General features: G+C 42.3%; 1 protein-coding gene across 1 annotated transcript in view; it reads right to left on the bottom strand.

Annotated features, from left to right (window-relative positions):
* Window positions 1-22,113, bottom strand: part of LOC138259480 (cytochrome P450 2F2-like) — a 286,557-nt gene that overhangs the window by 104,344 nt on the left and 160,100 nt on the right. Inside the window, exon 5 of the mRNA XM_069207250.1 lies at window positions 7,402-7,578. Within this exon, the coding sequence (XP_069063351.1) occupies window positions 7,402-7,578 (177 nt within the window). The remainder of the gene's footprint in view (window positions 1-7,401; window positions 7,579-22,113) is intronic.

The following is a 22,113-nucleotide window of genomic DNA, read 5'->3' as shown; positions in this document are numbered from 1 at the left end:
CTGGTAATGGTAAATAACGTTTGATTTTGCCATACCCACAGTGTCATGAAAATCTGAATGAGGGGCTTATTATGTTTTTCCTTGTTTCCTAAATTTATCACCTCTTCCATTATTTCTCTGCAGCAAGAAAATTGAATTGTGCCCTGGTATAAACTCTACTGCCCTCCACACTAACATCCTGTAAAATAACTCCCCGGCACGGCAAGAAAAGGAAGGAGGGTTGTAAGTACTGTGAAGAAGAAGGAAGGGTCAGAGAAATGAAGATTACCAGTAGGTAACCTAGGTCTTATCTCCTGATCTCCTTCCACACCCCATTTCTTACTATTATGATGATGTATCCAATCACTATGCCTTCATCACAGTCTGATAGACACCCAAACCCAGATCAAATAAAGCATAAAGGCAAAAACACACTAGGAGCAGGAAACAATACATCTTTATTATCACACCATGGTGGACATTTCCCTTCAGCAAAACATAATTCAGAACTTTGGGCAACATTCCACCAAAAATGAGTTATGGAGGTATTATGAGTATCCTAATTAGCAGCCTAGCAAATGTGTGAAATGGAAATGCGAGGGAGGAAGTGCTAAAGGAAGAATCCATCCCGCACTGTGAGATACCAGAGCATAGAAAAACAAGTCCTTCCAAATAAGGAACAACCTGATTGACCACTATTTGATTCCTCTGAATCTTTGCTAGGACTCACTGGGTGAGAGGGACTGGTGGGAAGGCATATAATAGCTCACTCGGCTAGGGATTTAGGAGAACATCCACCCCCATCACCTGGGATTCTCAAATCTGGGGCAGCTGAGTGTTTAGACTATTGTCAAAGAGAACTCTATCTAGGATCCACCTCACTAGGGACAGATTTTCAAGAACAGTATGGAATTCAAGGATGCTTGCATCCATTGTCAATCACTAAATCTAGGAGAGAAGACCAAGTCCCCTGTTACAGAGTAGAGGATATTAATCACCATACCAACTGATCTTGAATGCTCTGAGACATGAAGGCCATGAAAGCCTCTTGAGTTTATAATCTTGGAGACCAGTGCTGAAGAATGTGAGAGACAGCTTTGCCCAAGTATAACCTTGCCTAAAGTATGATGAAGAGAGTGGCTTCCTTAAAGAAATCAAAAGAAACAAACAAATCAGAATCATAGAACATTCCCAGGAAAAATGATAAACTCCCTATGTTTCTCAAATTGCCATATCTCATTGGACTCAAATCCATTCTCTCATGGAGTCCCTTCAGATTAACTTGGTCAAGTTGAACAACACTTTCTCCCTCCAGGGCAATGGAAGAAAAATTCACCAGGTTGATTCTGAAACAAGCGCAAATGTATTCCAAGTCCTTAGTGAGAGATAAATAGTATTTCTCAACTTTCATCAGAAACCCCAAATCCTAAAGAGTTCAGATCACCACCCATGTGTCCCTCTAAATCTATGCATAGGAAATGAAAATAATGAGAAGATCATCAAAGTGTGGATGTACGCTGATGCCCTGACAGTGCAGAAGTGATATTATTGGTGCGAAGGCCCTGTTGAACAAACTTGAAGCAGTCTTCATGCTAATTGGCAGGACCTGAAACCACCAAAGATGACCCCCTATTGATAACCTACGGAAACGTTACTGAGAACTCACAATTGGTACACATAGGTAAGCATCCGAAAGATTGATCTTTCTCTGAAAGTCTCTCTTTGACACCAGGAGAATAATTTATTGAAGCAAGTTCATTTTGAAATAGAAAATCAGAATGTGTCTGAGAGACTTGACGTTCATAATCTTTCAGTACAGACCCAAGGCTTTCTGTACTGGAAGCACATTAGAGTATCATCCAATTTCCCTCTCTCAAACAGGGAGTGGACGAATTGCCTTTTTCTTTAGCAACCAAGCACTGTGGGCAAAATTGCCCACTTGATACGTAGTCTGGACAAAATTTTAATCTGGTGGGAATGACTTAAAATCTAACTTTTACTCAGAAAAAAATAATCTTAAGAACCCATATGTCTGATATTGAATAAAATTCAGAGCTCTAGCAACTAAGATAACCAAATCACTCCTCTTGGAGCCTGAACTACCCTTTTTCCTGGCATAGTCAAGAGTGTTGCTTCTAGTCTCCCTTCCTCCCTGAAAAATGACATGAATAGTCAATGATTTGAGCATTCGTTGGCTGGAAATGAGACCTGTTCAATACGAAGTATTAATTATTAATAATTGTGAGCTACGTTTCCTTTCTAGATGCATGTTGATGGCTTCAAAAATCCTCAACCAAAGGCTGAGAAGAATAATCTGCAAATATCACAAATCTCAGACCCTTACTTACTCTGTATAGTCTCATTTTAAGGCCTTTTCTGTTATCTTATCCTTGATGTATCCAGCCAAAGGAGACAGTTCACCCACCAAGTTTACCCCAAGAGGATTTATCACTACTGATTGTGGAAGTTTTAGGTCTTCCTTGGACAAAGGGTACTGTCTGCCCATGAACCTTTGAACTGAATGTTTATTGGAGTAATTTCATTCTCTTTTCAAATTTTCCTGGATAGCTACAATCCCTAGATTTTTGGGAATAGTTGGTCTTTGGAACTCGCAGAACCACTTGCTGCTTAATCAAGGCATTTACTCTTTAAATGATAGCATACTGGATTAAAGGTAGAATGCCACTGGCCTCAAATCTTCCTGCTGTATGTATTTCCCTTCAGTTCAGCAAAATCAGTAGGAAAACTAACGTCCTTCATATCACAATCAGGAAATGCCCAAGAGGAAAGGGAGGTGCTGAATGACTTAAATACTGCAAATTTACACAGGTTCCAAGTGACTGAGAAGGAGATTGGCATAAAGCCATGCTTGTCAAAGGCCCCAGTTGACAATTTCACAATCACATGACTTTATTTTCATTAATAGAAGCCTGAGATCACCCCCGGATTTACTTTTCACCTCATGAGAAGAGGACTCCAAATGAGAAGAGGGAGGGTTCTAATACCTCTTCTGAGTATGCTTGCCCATGCTCAGTGGAAGCAAGAACTCATTGGAATGATGGGAAGGTACAATCATCCCTATCAAAAGTAAACAGTGATACAGATGTGGGCCCCTTCACCTATAAATTTGGAAGACGGGACCTCAATAGCATGATCCCTTATCTTAGCACACATAGGCCCTCATTCTGACCTTGGCGGGCGGCGGAGGCCGCCCGCCAAAGTCCCGCTGTCAAGTTACCGTTCCGCGGTCGAAAGACCGCGGCGGTAATTCTGACTTTCCCGCTGGGCTGGCTGGCGGTCGCCTTCAGACCGCCAGCCAGCCCAGCGGGAAAGAGGCTTCCACGATGAAGCCGGCTCGGAATCGAGCCGGCGGAGTGGAAGCTGTGCGACGGGTGCAGTTGCACCCGTCGCGTATTTCACTGTCTGCGCAGCAGACAGTGAAATACATTTAGGGGCCCTCTTACGGGGGCCCCTGCAATGCCCATGCCAGTGGCATGGGCACTGCAGGGGCCCCCAGGGGCCCCGCGACCCCCCCTACCGCCATCCGGATCTCGGCGGTCCGACCGCCGGGATCTGGATGGCGGTAGGGGGGGTCAGAATCCCCGCGGCGGTGCAGCAAGCTGCGCCGCCGCGGAGGATTCAATGGGGCCGCGGTACACTGGCGGGACCCCGCCAGTGGTGCCGGTCCGACCGCGGCTTTACCGCCGCGGTCGGAATCCCCATTGAAGCACCGCCGGCTTGTCGGCGGTGCTCCCGCGGTCCTCCGCCCTGGCGGTCAAAGACCGCCAGGGTCAGAATGAGGGCCATAGTTCATTGGAGCTGCAGTACAAGCCTCTGCAAGGAAAATGTGCAGGCCTCTGAAGTGCTTGTTCCCTTTCCTAGATAAGACTTCAGGGATAAACCTGAATCATAAGTCAATTCAACCACGTACCTCTGCTGATTGTTCTCTGGTGCCCAACTTGCTCCAGCACTGAACACTTTCCAGTATTCAACATGCTTCAGCGCTGAACTGTCTCCTGCGCTCAATGTATTCCAGCAAAATCACTAAAGTGACATGGGCCTCAGCTTCACAATAAAGAAAGTGCCCAAGAAAACCCCAGTGGTTCTTTTCTTTGCAGCAGCATTATCCTGGAAGGTGCATAAAGAAAACACTGGATGTTTGGGTGGAAGCTAGTTTATACTAGGGGCATGACTGCTGAGGTCCAGAGACAGAGATGAAAGCTTGAACGGGGTGGCTAGTTTATGAAAAGATGATAAACCTCCCAATAATAAGTACAGCAACAAAGAAGGAGATGAAGAGGTGATATGGTGTGCATTTATGACTATGAGTTTTCTTCCTACTGATATGTGCTGCAGTTGAGGTTCTCAAGCAACCACGACAGAGGCAAAATGCTAAACTTGTTTGTTTGCTTCGCCCTATGCTTTGCTGCTAGAACACATATTTCAGAACTGCTTATTTGCCCAAACCACACTCCCTCAGTAGCAATCAAAGAATTTGGGGCAGGAATGAAGAAGTTTGTCCCTATATTTGTACCTGGAGTGTGTACTGTTCGCATATTTATACTCTACAAGAGGTTGTATTCATTCATTCTTAGCAAGGTAATGTATTTATGGTCAAATGCCCATCTTCTCAACAGTTGACTGGATATTTCTCTTGATAAAGTGTTTTAAATCATGATGAATCACAAAGAAAGTTCTAAGCGTTAGACAGAACCAGTCCATAAGAATGAGTCATGTTATTCTGCCAAATGCTTATCAAATAGTTTAGTAGGGGTGGGCAGAAGTCACTGAGTTGTACTCCATGGAAATCCACAGAGTTAGATAAAAACTCAGTGCGAATCTTCAGAATTCTGCCCAGCCGTAGTTATTACTACTGCGACACAGGGCATGGTCCAAAGCTATGCAAAATAGCTGTTAAACCACATTAACAACAGTGACATGAACAGAAAAGTAACATTTAAAGAGTTACAGTCATTCATACAATGTTGCCTCAGACTGGTGGCCTCCCTTCTTCCCCTTGCTCTGGGCAGCATCGTTTTGGCATCGGTTTTTCTCTCAGTTCCTATGGTGTCTACATCCCATAATGGAGATGCAGTGGCTTGGGCACAGCCTGTGTACTGAATTAAAATGTTTGAGAGAAGTGTGGATGAGTGTGGAACGCAGGACATGAGGGGGAAACAAAGGAACCAGAGGGGCATGGATGGGTGTAACCATGAGCCCATCTGAGAGGGAAGGACTGCAGTTCCACCAATCAACATTCAGCACAGCCTTTAGCCAAGCCATGAGCAACAGCTGACATTCAGGAGGAAGGCATGGTGTAAATGCTGACACCCTCACCAAGCTTTGCAAAAATGGTAGCCATCCTTAAAAGGCATTTTGAAGATGAGGCTGTGTTGAGAGCACTATTTTTAATGAAATATCAAGACACTACAGTTTGTCAATGTTCAACATACAAACTGTTTCAAAATATTTGATTTCTTTGAAATTAAATATTCATACATGAAATTATGAGTGTGTTGTGTATTTATTTTAAAAATTGCCAACATTATGTATTACCAAACTGTTGTCTACCTGTGTTTCATGTCTGGAGAAAGTCAATGTTTAAATTGTAGAATCCTGCCATATCAATACAGCCCCTTCAATTGCAACACACATTAGTAAGTGCTACTTAAAATGAATACAAGTCTGTTTTTTTCTATTCTTCTGCCGTTCTGTATAGCACAAACCTGTCCCGTTGGCAATATGGTGGTTTACATGAGCACCACAATGTTTTTATATTTTTTTAGGCAGGAGGAGATTAAGTGATTTGTCCAAAAGCATATGATGTTAAGCTGAGGCCAGGATTTAAACCTTGTTTCCCGAATTCCAAATCTAGCTGTTGTTCCTGCAAGGCCACATGTCCTCTGGTTTCTCATTTTCCAGTAAAACTAACATCCACTCCAACATGGTCACTGTACGTTCTACCAGTGAAGGAAAAGTAGTCCTCTCTTTACATTCAAATTACCCACCGGTCCATGATGCTGGTGTAAACATAAAATGCACTAGACCATGCTCATGCTAACCTGTTACCAATAAAGGCCATGTAAGACTTAAATGCTTTTCTTCTCAAGCCCTTCCATCTGATAGGACATTAAAAGGGCTAACTTCTCCTGCTGTGCTTAGAATGTCTTCTATCATGTTAGAAACAGTATTGTAAGCAGCTGATGAAAAGCAGCTGCTTGATTTGCTGTTGGGTTTCATGGTGTTAATGGGTATCGTCTGTTGTGTGGTGCTGTGCTGGATCCAATTGCCCTATGGTCTCTATTCATTATCTGCCTTCGGCTTGCTTGTACCCATCCATGATCCCCGGTTCTTGCAGATGTTACCTTTACTTTGCCTCCTCAACATGCTACTTTGTTGCTTGCCACAGATACAGCCCCTACCACAGCTTCTTCTGCTGGGAGTGTTTGTCACTTACTATTTGCACAGGCAGGAGTTGGCCATTCACATGTGCATTTGATGATTGTGGAGGGGTGGGGTTAGGTTGGGATGGGTACCGATAAACACCCCCACGCATCAGTTGGCAGACTTTTTGTGAAATGCATCACTCCAAGTGGAGTGTGGAGTGGTAAAACTCTGTGAACTCCGCTGGCAGAGAGGGGTTTAGCACCCACACCCATAATTTAGCCCTCCATGACGGACAGCAAATTTGTGTAGTGACTCCCCCAGTCATATCATGATGGCCTGCACCTGCCCATCACAGAACCAAGCGTAGCCTGAACATTGCACAAGGTTTCCTTCTTTCTGTTTCCGAGCAGGGCTGTCTAAAACAATGCACCAACTTAGAGATGCAATTGGTTAAACAAATTCACTTTACACACTGCAGGTGCATAAACACAGATGCTCATCTCTGTGCCAAACCAGGGCAGCCCATCATGTTTCAGGCTAGTATGCCTTATGATCAAAGGTCACCTGAGTTATCAAAATATCTTTCCACTATATCTTTCACCAAAGGCATCAGGTTTGCAGTGGTAGCAGTTTGTTTAATGCCTTGCGCTGTTACGGAGCATGCCCATATTCACATCTGATGTGTCAGCAAAAAGTCTGAGACGAATCAGCATCTCTAACGTTAATAATAGTCACTGAATCACATTTCTGAAACTTGCTCAGTACAAGTACAAAGGTATATGCATAGCCAAGTATTTCTTACCAAAACTATTTTGCAGTGAATCTAATGTTTTCCCCACCAATGGTGGGTTTGCAGTGCTGAACCTTAGATTCACTCTGGAATGACCTGACTAATAAAAGCATCTACTGCATTTTTGCATTTTGGAAGAACAGCGTGTACCAAGTCTTCAACCTCACTGTGAATGCTGTCTAAAGCATTCACTCATTCTTTAACTCACACACTCAAGAAATTACAATTCTACATCAATCCACTACCTGCTCAATTTTCAGAAGAAAGCTGTCGATGAAGTCTCTGGGATGATTTGGGTCCAGGGTGTCTCTGTTCTGTTTCAGTCGCTTTGCCACAAAAGCTCCTAGCTCCTGGTAGTTGCTATAGATTTTTCTGTGTGGTCCAGGTATATGTTTCATGATTTTGGGGAAGACAAAGAGCAGCTGCAGTGGATATGGAAATAATCAGGAAGTTAACATAAAAATGGACTGTTTAGGAAGTTTGATTGAATTTAGGCCATAACATTTTATGACATCATAATTTCAGCAGTATATTACTCCAGTAATGGCAGTGGAAATGATCCTGTTAAATGAGTATGTACCATGTCATCTCTGATTTGCAGGATTTATGTGAGGTAGCAAGGAAGCACTGCATACAGGCATGAACCAAATATATCAGTAGTGGAATCAAACGAGTGGCTAAGGGCACTGTGAGAAATTGGGTTGTTGGTTGACTGGGTTGTGAACCCTGGTCAACTAACAGCACAATCTCTTGAAGAGTGAACCATAAATACTCACTAAATTAACCTGTGCTTAACCCTGGCTAGCTTAGCACAAAAAACAGTCAGGCTTAACTTAGAGGCAATATGTCAAGTATTTAGGCAGCACATAAACAGTAATATAGTGAAAACATACACTAGAAAAATCCCAAACCAATTTAGGAAAATAGAGGACATTTTAACAAATCATTTGACACCAAAATGATAAAATCCAATCAGTAGCATCTGGTCGCACAAAACTAGGGCAAAGTCAAAAGTTAAAGCCAACTACAATAGAATCGTGGATTGGGCCCCGATCAGCGCTTACCTTCAAACGTAGCCATTTTTTGAAGAAACAGTATCTGAGAAGGTGGAAATTCAGCAGGACAAGGCTGCAGAAGGTTTTGAGGAGGGAGGGTCATCATCAGACAGCCGAGGAGCAAAGCTGCAGTGAAGATTTTTACCTTTCAACTTAGACACCGAGATGTAAGTTGAAAATCTCCAGCGGGACAAAGCAGAAAGCAATAGCCGAAGACAATTCCACAAGATTGGCTACCTCTATGGCGAAGGGCAGCTTAAATGGATTGACTGCTGCAGACAAGAACATAGTGGGAGAAGCCGTAAAGTCAATCTGACCGGCGATGCACCTCAGGTGGATAGGCAAGCAGGTTAGTTCCTGTCCCCTCCTGGTTCTCTGAGCACCAGATTTTGTCCTCAGTTTGGGAAAAAGGCCATCTAGGCACATTTAGCACAACAGCCAAGGGTCCAGTAGTGGATGGACACCTCTTGGGGGTTCAGGGTTCATTCAGGCCGGGTCCAGGTGCAGGTTTAAGATGGTAGTAGCCTGTTATGTCCCTGTGGGTCTGAACAGGATGCCAGCAAACTAGCACATGGAGTCACATATGGAAGTCCTGGGTGCAAGTGAAGATGCAGGGCTCTGCAGCAGGGCTGACCTCTGAGGTTTCAATGCAGGCTCCAGGCAGCAAAGCAGTCCTTTCAGGTACAGCAGCAGTCTGGTGGAGTGCACAGCAGGTCACTTCAGCAGGCAGCCCTCTGAGAGCCCTTCAGCAAGTCCAGAAGTGAACTGTAGAGTGGCCTGAGTCCTATTTTTATATCATGGCCCCTTGAACCTAGAAGTTGGAAGATGTTTCTGGAAAGGTTCTTTCAAGCTCAGGGAGTTTCCTGCTTCCCCTGCCCTGGCTCCATGCTGGCTGCACTGATATCACAGGGTCATTAATCCTACTGTGAGGAGACAGAACACAAACCATTCAGATGCAAGTGGGGCTGTGCTCAGCACCAACCACCCCCCTACCCTGCCAGTTGATGTGCCATTAATACTCTACTAATCCTACTATTGTGTGACTGCCTGGGGTGAATTCACAAAGTCCTAACTGTCAGTTACACCCAGTCATGTGACCTAAGAGAGCCTACAGGCACAGAGGGCTAAGGACAGGTAAATGCCAAATTTCTGATAATGGCATTTTCAAATTTGTAATGATAAATTTGACTTCACCATTAAAACGTTTTATTATTATCACAAGTTGATAGGTACCAAACATGACATGTCTATCTCCTCTCATTTAGGAATTGAATCTTATTAAAAGTAATAAGGAATTGGCAATGTTATTCTATAGGAGAGATAGGCCTCACAGTACTGAAACATGAATTTGGGAGTTTTTCACTACCAGGACATGTAAAACTTGAAAGTAAATGTTCTACCCTGGCTTATATAGCACCCTACCCTATGGGCCACCCAGACCCTGTGTTAGAAGTAACTTATGTAATAAGAGGGGAGTTTAAGTCTTGGCAAAGAGTTTTAAATGCTAAGTTGACATGGCAGTGGAACACTGCATTCAGGCTGCAATAACATCCCTGGGACATGCTTTAAGGTGCTACTTAAGTAGGTGACACAACAAATGCTGCAGGCCCACTGGTAGCATTTCATTTATGGGCCTTGGGTATATGGCATACCACTCTACAAGGGACTTATAATTAAATTATATATACCAATCACATATATGCCAATCAAACCATGTTTAGGGGAGAGAGGACATAAACTTTAGCACTGGTTAGCAGCGGTAAAGTGCAGAGTCCTAAGGCCAACAGAAGCAAAAATCCAGAAACAGTAGAGGCAAGCAGGCAAAATGTTTGGGAAAAGCCCTCCCTCAGGCTGACCGGTCTAACAGGCATACTTAAAGAATCCTCAGTGTTTATGAATACCAACACACCAACCACACATAAATATTCCTCATTTGCTCATACCTCTACTTGCTGCCATAAACGTACTTATAGGTCTGAAGTTAATGTCCACAGTGACACACGCAAATTAGGTGTCTTGCTTGAGACAATGTTTATAAATACCACTTGTATGACACCTTCTCTTAGAAGGTGTGCTGAGTGGTACAAAGAATTGATCTTGTAATTTAGCATTTTCATATTTGAGGGTATAGATTGTAGGATGCTGGCCTGGTTTGTAGTGGGTACCTATGGTACTTACACCTTATACCAGGTCCAGTTATCCCTTATTAGTGAAATGTAGGCAGTGTCTAGAAGCCAGGTTCTCTAGGGGTAGCTATAGCTGAGCAGCCAAGGCTTAACTATGAGACACACAAAGCTCATGCAATACCACTGTAGTCACACAGTACTCACACACATGAAAGAAAATACTCAGTGTTACAAAAATAAAGGTGCTTTATTTTGGTGACACAAAAGCCAAAAATACCATAGAGACTATACTCCCTTAGAAGGTAAGTAATACATAAATTATATACACTAATTTTCAGAAATGTGCACAAAAACAGTTAGAAAACAGTGCAATTAGTGAAAATCACAATAGTTAGAAATGGGCCTGGGGGAACACAAACCATATAAAAAGAAATTGGAATGCGAATGTTGGTTTCCCACTTAGGCAAGTGTAGTGTGTAGAGGGTTGCTGGGAGTACTAGAAAACAAAACAAGTAAGTACTACAACCCACCCCAGTGACTAGGAAAGCTGGAGTAAATCACAGTAACTTTCCCAGAACACACAGAAACACGAGAAAGAAGATTATGGAAGAACCAGAAGAGGCTGCAAGACACCAACAGTGGATTCCTGGACCTGAAGACCTGTGGAAAAAGGGGACCAAGTCCAAGAAGCACAGAAGAGTCCAGTGAGAACAGGAGCCCCTGCTAACTTGGATGAAGGTGCAAAAGCAGAACCACCGGTGAAGAAGAACAGTCAGTACTGTGACCAAGAAGATGGATTTTGGATTCCTGGTTGGTGCAAGTGATGTCCCATGACGAATGGAGGATTGCAGTCTGGTTTGCATCCCTGGAGTCTGCCAACAAGCCTTGGCACAGGCAAAGCTCACAGTTAGTGGAAAATGGCGCTGCCCGGGACCAGGGAGGACCAGGTGGACTCTACCTAGGAGGGGGAGTCACAGGGGGCTCTCAACAAGTCAGAGAGCCCACACAAGACCGGGCACTGCGCACAGGAGTCCCACAGCATGAGGACAAAGGAGGTGCAAAAGGAGGCCCACATAGCAGTACGACAAAGGCTCCCACGCCGCCAGAGAGCCACTCAGGAAGATGTGCGACGCGGGAAAGAGTGCTGGGGGCTGGAGCTGCAAGGTGCATGAAGAACTGGAAATTGCAAAACACTCAGTGGGGAGGCAAGCTCTTACCTCCACCAAAGTTAGACAGCAGGATGTCAGGACCATCAGGACCAGTTTAGTCTACCACCTGTGATGCAGGATCCATGCAGCTCAGCAGGAGAGGAGATCCGGGCAGCCGGTCGTCGTTGCAGTAGATACCTGCAGAAGTAGGGGAGTGAATCCTTCACCCCAGGGGAGACTACTTTGCTCTTCTGGTGCAGGCTGAAGATGGGCTGTCCTCAGAGGATGCATGACCGGGAAACAGTTGCAGTTGCTGGCAGGAGCTGAAAATACAATGTTGCAGAAGGTGTCATGCTTCTTTGTTGCAGTTTGTAGAGTTCCTGGATGGTCCAGATGCAGTTTCCTCCGTGAGAAGTTGAAGTGGAGGATGCAGAGGATTCCTGCTGGAGTCTTGCAATCTGAATCTGAAGAACCACCAAAAGGAGAGACCCCGCATAGCCCTGAAATGGGGATTGGTCAGCTAAACAGGTAAGCACCTCTCAGGGGAGAGCTCTGACATCACCTGCTGGCACTGGCCACTCAGATGCTCCTAGAGTTCCCTGCCAACTTGGTATCCAAGATGGCAAAACCCAGGAACCCTCTGGTGGAGCTATGAGCACCACCCTCGGGGTGGTGATGGACAGGGGAGTGGTCACTCCCCTTTCCTTTGTCCAATTCCCCGCAAGAGCAGGGACTGGAGTATCTGAACTGGTGTAGACTGGATTATGCAAAGAGGGCACATAATGTGCCTTTGAAAGCATGTCCAGTGGCTTGGGGAGGCTACCCCTCCCAAGCCTGTAACACCTATTTCCAAAGGGAGAGGGTATAACACCCCTCTCCCAAAGGAAATCCTTTGTTCTGCCTTCCTGGTCTTGAGCTACTTGAGCAACAGGAGGGCAGAAACCTGCCTGAGAGGTGGCAGCAGCTGGGGCTGCCTGGAAATCCTCAGAAGGCTGTAATGGCAGTACTGGGGTTTTCTAAGGAGCCCCCAGAGTGCATGGAATCATACAACCAATGCTTGCAACAGCATGGGGGTATGATTCTTGCATGTTTGATACCAAACATGCCTATGTTTGGAGTTACCTTTATGTAGCTGGACATAGGTAGTGACCTATGCCAAGTACACACGTAAAATGGCGTCTCCGCACTCACGAAGTCTGGGAAAACGGTCCTAGTTGTTGTGGGGGCACCTCTGCTAGTGCAGGGGTGCCCTCACACACAGGCAGTAGCAGCTCGTGGGCTTGGAAGGGGCGGGGCAGCGCGAGGGGATCTAGAGGAAATATTACAATAATGAAAAAAAATCACTTACCTTCTCCGACGCCATGCTCCGCTGCTTCCTCGCTGGTGCTGCAGGCACAGGCTCCCAGCGTGCCCTGCACCAATCCTGACGCTGCTCAGTGCAGCGTCAGGATTGGCTCGGAGCACCCAGGGTGGGCGTGTTGCTGGGCTGGAGAGAGCTATGTGCGGACGTGTGTTTGGCTGGCCTGAGAAGCAAAGCACTCCCCCACAGTGCACGTCAACCCAGTGCCTCGCCCCCTTTACGAGAAACCCATCATAAATAAAGTTTATGATGGTTTTTTGGCAAAGGTTGTGCAGCTGCAGCTGCTGGCTTGGAGGGTGACGTTCCTCTGTCCAAACGGAGGAGCCACCACTGCACACAGGTACTCTGCACCCTGCCCTCAGGGCTGGAGGGCCTGCTATGGGGTGACTTATACCTGACCTGGTGCAGTGTAAATGGCAGTGAAAGGGTGCATGCACCTTTTCACGCAGGCTGCAATGGCAGTCCTGCAGAAGCCTTTACATGGGCTCCCTATGGGTGGCAAAAGATATGCTGCAGCCCATAGGGATCCCCTGGAACCCCAATACCCTGGGTACCTAAGTACCATATACTAGGGACTTATAAGGGGGCACCAGTATGCCAATTGTGGGTGAAATACTGGGATATCAGTATGCAACAACCATCATTTTTTAAGGGAGAGAGCATAACTACTGGTTTCCTGATTGGCAGGATCTCAGTAGACACAGTCAAAAACAATGACAAACAGGCCATAAGTGGAGGTAACCAAGCTATAAAGAGGCTGCTTTCCTACATGGATGTGGCTGAGAACTTGGATGAAACAATTGAGATTACTGGAAACAATTATGAAGGGCCATGTGCAACATCATTAAAGTGGTTAAAGCAAAGCACTATGGCCCTCATTATGACTTTGCCGCGGGCACCAGAAGACTGCCAGTGCTGGCGGTGTTCCGCCCACAGTATCACTGGTACTGTCGGATTTCAGCTACACTTTGGGCTGGAGGGCAGAGGCACTTTGGCAGTTCTACCACCAGCCTGCCCCGCCAGTAGGACACAGCCTGCCTTATTATTGGCCATAATACAGCCATAATACGGCCTGGCAGTGTTCTGCTGGTGGGGTGGTGCCAGCGGTGGAAGCGCCCCTTCCTGTTACCTGCCGTAGGACCTTCTTTCTGGAACAGGTAAGGTGATTGTTCGACAGGGGAGGTGTGTGTGTGTGTGAGTGTGTGGTGTCTGCAAGTGTGCATGAATGTGTGTATGCATGGTTGTATGCATGTCTGAATGTTAAAGTGAGTGTGTGTCTGCATGTAAGTGTGTATGCATGTGTGAATGTGGGTGTGAGTGTTGTGGTGAAGGCACGTTTGTCTGTGTGTGAGTATGCGTGTTTGGACAGGTGTGAGTATGCGTGCTTGAATGCGCATATGAGTGCTGAGATGAATTAATATATGGGTGCGTGCGAGTGAATGTGTGTATGAATGTTGAAGTGAAAGCGTGTATGTAAGTGTAGGTGAATGAGTGCATGCATGGTGCATGTCGGTGTCTGTGTGCGTGTCCAGGCATGCGGGAGAAGTGGGGGGTCACTGTGTCTGGAGAGGGGATGGGGAGAGGTGGGTGTAGTGTCTGGAGGGGTGTGGGGAGAGGGGAGCGCTGTGGCTGGTGGGGGGAAGCAGGGGGTTCAGTGCTTGCTGGGTGGTGGGGGAGTTGTCTACCGGTGAAAGGGAAGAAATTCCCTGTCACCTGTAGCCTTTCCGCCATGGTTTTCATGGTGGTGATACCGCCAGGGAAACCATGTCAGAAGGCCAGTTCCTAATACCTCCGGCGGTCTTCTGTGGACCACAGGGTCAGAGATGATCATCTCCAGCCCGGAGGTTTCGACTGCCATGGTGGTATGAGTGGGGATGTGGCGGGTTGTCAGAGGCCAACCCACCACACTCATAATGTGGCGGTCTGCACCACCAACCTTTTGGAGGTTGGGACTGCTACATTTACCTTGGTGGTCAAAAGACTGCCAGGGTCAAAATGACCACCTATATCTAGCACTCTATGATGAGTCATACTGTACAGTTCAATGCCAGCTCAAACCAGAGTTTGCACAAATCCAAGTTTGCTCAGTAATTGGAATTACGTGTAAAATGATTGATAATAATAGCACCCTTGCAGTTTTCATTTTTCTGACATATTTCACAAGGAAGAACTTGGAAAATATTTTGGGGATAAAATATCCGGAAAAAGGAAAACCATGTAGATTTTGGTGTAATAAATATTGCATATGCACATGATTTCATACTTCCATTCAAAACAGGAGATTATTACCACACAAAGAGGCATTTTTAGAAAGAATTTGAGTAGGGCAGAGCCACAAGTCTTTTTGCTACACTGCCCTATGCCAGTTCGAAAGGGCAGAAATGCACTGTTTTTACAAAATACAGTGGATTTCTGTCCGTTCCCTCTGCGCTGGCACATAAATTCCTGCCTAACCCCATCGCAGGCACCTTTGTACCATGGTAAAAGGGTGTCTGCATTGTTGGCAGGATTGTTTTTGTGCAGGAAGGGGCACCTTCTTTCACAAAATCAATCTTGAGAGGGGTTTGCTCTTTCTATGTGCGCTGAAGAACGCAGCACATATAGAAAGATAAAACAACGAGCGAGGAGGAATAAAGATATTTCTCCTTCTTGCACCTGCCCTACTGAGGCGTACAGTTTTGACGCATTCCCAGGATTACAGATCCTTGTGTGTTGTGTGGGAATACCGACTGCAACACCCATAGAATGCCTCCCTGATGCAGTGTAAGGCAATCCAGTGACTTGCGCTTAGTTGCCTTACACCATATCTATGAGGCCATGGAAAGCCATGCAAAGTGGCTTTGCGTGGCCTCATATATATGGGTCTGCACTATGTGCTGCCGGTGCTTCGCAAAGAGTAACTCACCTGCGGTGCGAGTGGCTTGTAAATATGCCCTACAGTGAAAACCTCAGCTGTATTTAGTGAAACCTAAAAATGTGTTTCTACACTGCAAATTCATCCCCAGACATGATCACCACACATAATGGTCAACTAACAACTGCAAGGGCTGAACATTCATAAGCATTGAAATAACATTTTTAAGCATTGTAGCATTAGAATAAAAGACAAAATAAACTTTTTTTAAATGGCAACGTAAAATCATTGATTACAGGATTCAACAAGGGCAACGTTTTATGAAAGCTTGCTAGATCTTAGGCATACAGATTCGGGAGTGTAACACAAGCCCCTTCTGCCCCTTTCCGAGTCACACAAAACACCCCCTCTCAGCCGCAGTTCCGTAACATAATATAACCACATCTGGGGTCCAGAGGGTCCTAGCAATTCTGGACTCTGCTTTCACAGTACCATATGCAATAATGAAGGCTACTCCCCTGTAGGTGATATATTGCCAGTGATACCTTACAATGACGACCCAATGGAATAAACGCTTATTAGTGGGGGGCGGTACACCTGCATGTTGAAAATGTCTGAATGCTGCAATGTATGCAAGAAAGAGAAGTCAAAGCAATTTACCACAATATCCTTAGGTACCACTTCTATACATTAGTGCACAAACGAAACTAACAGTATTTACAAATTATACAATTGGCCGTTTCTGTCAGTGGGAACAAAAAAAGTGTGCAGCCTTATTATCGGGATTAAAATGTTCCTCTTACTATGGTCTCCCACATTCTCTGCCTCTCTCTTTCTCTCATCATCTGGAATATTGACAGGGGGAGCAAGTGCCCCCTGAAAATGTAGCTTCTCTAAATTAGTTCTGTGAATACCTCTCCTGCACAGCCTAATGAACCAAGACATGCTTTTTTGACACTCCTGCTTGAATTGAAAGATGCGACCCTTGGGCCTAAAAAGGAGGGAGTCTTTAGATTTGGGCATGAAGGATTTACGAAGTGACCCTACAATGAATGACGTGCTAAACAAAATGGCCCTTATTTGTGTTCAGGGATTAATTTGTACTGGTGGTTGCAGGCTTCATCAAGTGGCCCTACATTGATTTGCTAAACAAAATAACATTACTTGTGTTCAGGGCTTAATTTGTTCTGGTGTTTGCAGTTGGTGGGTGGGACGCTCATTTTTTGGGGAGCAGGGCACATTTTTCATGACCGGAATGATGCAGACCGAGAGAGAAAAATAGAAAGTGGAGAAAGAAGGACGATGAAAAAGATAAGAAAACAGTGATGAAAGGAAGCTGCAAGTGTAAGATACAGAGAAGGTGGGAGTAAGAAGCATGAGGTGGAATCAAAACTAGGGAGCCTTTATATTCGGCATTTAGAAGTAAAGGTGGTGTAATACTAAAAAAACACTACGGTTCATTTCCATTTCCGCATTTTTTTTTACAATCTAATCACAGCTTGCATTTACTGCTGCTTTGCTCTCCATTAGGAAAGGACGTCTCTGCATTTTTTAAACGTACACCACAGATAAATGTACACAAAAGCAAGTGTTGTGTTGGAGACTGTATGAAATTGTTTTGAAATACGACTTGTAGTTAAAGCAGTAACAGGGGGCCCAGTGCATAACTCACTAAGCTTATATAAACGAAGGTTTCATCTCAGACAGGCAAACTGATAAAAGATTACTGTCCATCTATGAGATCTGTGTAACCGCTAGAACATCAGAACTACTCGTGAGTATTTATCGATAGTTTATGGTAACAGCTCCAAAAAAGAAAACTTCGAACGCACCTGTCAAAATTATGCTCTTATTGTGGGTATGTGCCCCTTTTCACTCCTCTTACCTGTATGTTCTCTTCTGCTTGAACATAAGGCAGAATGAGACAAATACAAAAAGCATTTAAAAGGGATGAGAATAGTACTGCAGGGTGTTTGGACATAATATAGATTGTAAAAAAAAATATCGAGAAACTAAATTATTGTAACACAGAAATCATTATTCATAATATCGACTTTTTAGATAAGTAATATCGTTTTCAAAAATATCTGTGCTGTTAATATTGTTTTCAATAACATATTTGTAAATAATATCGTTTTTAAATATTTGAATGTGTTTTAGTAATATGTTAATTTTTTATGTTAAATATTGTTTGTGTAATTGTTAACAATACTTTTAAATATAATTTGTAATTTTAAACTATTCCGAATTTGTATTTCATTGTTTAGTAGTAATTTTTAGTGTTGTAGCAGGTTGTGAGGTTTGTAGGGTTATAGGATGGGAAATTAACTAAGTATAATTAAATAATTATTATGCCATACGTTTTTATTTATTTATTTAATTGTTTATTAATTAGGTTAATAATGTAATTATTACAGTTTTCAGTTATATGTTAGGTGCGGGTTGCTGTTGCTAGGTTTTTCAGGGGTATGGGGAGGAAGTTAATTAGGTTAATTAAATATGATTTAAATAATAACATTTTATTAAATATTTAATTGATTATTAATTATGCACTCATTCAATTTTTTTTGTTATATGTTGGGCACCGGTTGCTGGGTTAGTAGAGCTACAGGGTGGGAAGGTGATTAAGTTTAATTAAACAATACTTTTTAAATATTTTTTAATTGTTTAATTGATTAATATTTTGTTAATTGTGTAATATTTATATTTTTAAGTTATAATTGAAGGTCTCATCTTAGACAGGCAAACTAATAAAAGATTACTGTCCAACTATAAAATTTGTCAAACCGCTATAACATTAGTACTACCCGTGTGTACTGTTTGATTTGTAGGCGTGTAGGACGAGAACTTATTAACTTTAACTAAACAGCCATTATTTAATATTTTTTAAAATAATTGGTTAATTGATTATTAATTATGTTAATTGGGTAATAATTCTATTTTTCAACTTATACATTAGGTGCGGCCTATTGGGTTTGCAGTGGTATAGGGTGGGAAGTTAATTAATTAATAATTAATTATTAATTAATAATTCACTGTTAATTATTTAAATGAGTAATACATATGTCAAGTGTGTAATAATTGTGTTTTTTAAGTTATATATTAGGTGTGGTCTGTTGAAGGGTAAAGGGTAGTACATTATTTGTTAATTAAGAATACATTAATAAATTATTATTGAATATTTAATTGATTGTTAATTATGTTAATTATTCTACATATGTTTATTTTAGGTATATTTTGAATGTGGGCTGATATGTTTGTGCGGCTATGGTGTGGTAAGTTAATTAAGTAATAAATAAATTACAATTTTTTAAAATAATATTTAATTGTTAATCTGTTTACTGTTCGTGTTAATTGTTTAATTGGTTTTTCATTTATATATATTTATATTGTTTAATAAACAATGTTTATTTTAAGAGTTTTATATTTGCTATAAGTTGATAGGTTTAAGTTTTATGTATGTTATGCATTTGAAGTGAAGTGCTTTCTCTACAGTTACACAGACTAGAGTGGGAATAGTAATTGTTACCCCTCTGAAGGCCAAAACCTTCCCTACTGTTGCACAGAATGGAGTGGAAATAATAAATTTTACCTCTCAGAAGTCCAACACTTTCTATACTGTTGCACAGACTATAGTGGGAATAGTAAACTTTCCCCCTCTGACGTCTAACACTTTTCCCACTGTTGCACAAATTGAGTGTAAATAGTATATCTATTATTCACAGACTTTACTACTTTTTTTAAATATTGTTTACATTTATGTCATATTATTATTTGTTTAATGTTATATTATTATTATATATATATGTATATATGTATATATTTTGTAATTTAATATTTTTTGTAAATGTCTTTGTTTTTTATTTGTTAATTTATTTAATAATTTGCATTTGATTTGTTAATATTTTTGAATGCTATAAATATATATAATATATATATATATATATATATGTAAAACATATATATATATATATATATATATATATGCTTATATAGTAGTAAATTAAAAAACAAAAATCAATATAATATAAAAATATTTCTTAATGATAGTGTTATATTATAAATGTATTGATAAAAACACATATTTATGTGTGTATATTTATGTAACTATGTATATATGGTATTAAATGTTATTTAAATGTATTTAGTTTACATTATGTCAATGTTATATATCAGAATATTTAAGAGTTACTGTTTTACTCTCTCTCGCTCTCTATCTATATTTATTTATATATATATGTATACATATATATATATATATAAATCAATATGTTTATGTTTTTAACAATATTAGTGTGAAACAATATTTTTTGTTAGATATTTCTGTACTTACCTTTATAAATATAGGAAAGTGACATTTTTGTCATCAATATTTTTGACACAATATTTCTGTATCACAATGTTTTTGATCAATATTTTGTCAGTGATCCTACTATAGAAGTGGTCTTTTATGCACTCTTATGTGCCTTTGTGAATGGACCGGAACATCCAGTTCCCTAATAGGAAAAGAGCAAAGATGTCACCGTCCTTTCTATTAGTGCTAATTGCATATGAATATATTCTGAGTATCCCTACTTTATTATAGATATTTTTTGGGCCAACTCACAAAGACATTTAAAGTATTTAAAATATGTATTTAAAGTATGTACATACATACTACAAGAATACTGCTTTGTGCACTCCAAAATTCCTTTGTAAATAAGTCCTCAAGAAAATATTCGATTACAGTCAATGTTAATCAAATGATTTAGTTCAAGAAGGCATCTGCTCTAGGCTCAAGACATACAGAGGTTCGGACTGGTAGCAGAGCTTAAAATACAAATGCCAAAGATGTTTGGACTAATACAAATGTGTTTTTATAATTTCTCTAAATAAAATCTGGCCGGGGTATGCCTAATATTGAGACAATTTAGCAAAAAGTGTGCAAATAGCAGACATTTGCACAGCCCCCACTTTAGAATATGTACTGGTTTTGTAGAAGCAATTCATGCACATTTTTAAAAACATTATGGGCCTCATTTATGCAGCCCTATCGGAACACTGCATCACTGGAGCAAAATGTTTTGATGCTCTGGAGGTGCAGTGTGCCATCCCATATTTAGAAGGCCACGCAAAGCCACCTTGTGTTGCTTTTCATGGTTTTGTAAATATTGCCCCTTTCACGCATAAAACTGTGTGAAAAGTGCATTTACTGGGAGTTGCTGTGGGCGTTCCCACGCAACATCCTGCACAAAAACAATGATCCCCACAACGCAGGTCTCCTTCTTCCATGGTGCAAAGGTGCCTGTGTTGGCGCTAGGTTGCAATTTGTGTGCCAGAGCAGGGGGAGAGGACAGAAATGTTCCATATCTTGTAGATATGGTGCATTTCTGCCCCTTCCTGGTGGCAGAGGGTGGTGCAGCAAGGCACTTGGTGTGCCACTCTGCGTCATGTGGCTTGTAAATAAGCCCCTCTGTGTTCATGTTTCCTACATGCCATCTTCCACACTTCTAGGGAATTGAGGTAGGAGTCACGCAATGCCCAACCTTCTGAGCTTACTGCATTGCTTCACCAGAAAGTTGTAAGACTAATATGCCATTACTGCAAACAACAGCAAAGATCAATGTTTTCCAGTAGCAAGATGCTGGCACCATTGAAAAAAAAAGAAAATGCCTGTTCGTAAGGAACCCTCATTGCACTTGTTTGAGTTTGTTTGGGTTTCAAACTGTAGCTCCTCTTCATGTAACAATCAAGCAATACTTAAAAAAGGGAATGCTCTGTTTGAGAGCCAGGCGGTAATTTACGTTTTGGGTAGATAGAGCTCTGGTCCTCCAGGTCATCAGAGTCCACGGCGTTCATCCTTCTAGAGGAGGATGGTCCTCCTGATTTTGATATCCCACATGCTTGCTATTTCTGCCTTCAGTACAACTGCTGGTGTGGAGGTTGCAATGTAGGCAGAGAACTTTGCCAAATATGAAGCCTGTTCATTGCACCCACTTGGCAAAGTATTAACAAACGTCCCAAATGTGATTTTGGTATTGAAGGACAAAAAATAAACAGGACAAAAAATAAATTGTCATGAAGCATAACAAGGTTTCTCCTTGCACTCTCAGGCCTGATATTGTTACCTTTCAGGGAATGCCATACACAGCAGTCCTGGATGAGAAAATCTATTGACAGTCACCCCACGCTGAACAGGTCAGGGCACGTGTCACTCTGATGGAAAAGCACAGTGCTTGACAGGTCAGACGTTTTCGACAGTAGAACCGGCTGAGACTCCACCATCAGAAACTCTGTGACTCCCCGGACTCTGAATGAGGAAGGGAAATCACAAATTTAGAATGCAAGGTGTTGGAAATGGCCCTTTTTGCAGGGTTATCACCACACCTCCTATTTTTTCAGGTCTGTTTTTGCTGGTTTATTGTGGCTGCGCAC

The sequence above is a fragment of the Pleurodeles waltl genome, chromosome 9, assembly GCF_031143425.1.
Source record: "Pleurodeles waltl isolate 20211129_DDA chromosome 9, aPleWal1.hap1.20221129, whole genome shotgun sequence".
Taxonomy (NCBI): domain Eukaryota; kingdom Metazoa; phylum Chordata; class Amphibia; order Caudata; family Salamandridae; genus Pleurodeles; species Pleurodeles waltl.
This window is presented reverse-complemented; position numbering and strand designations above follow the sequence as displayed.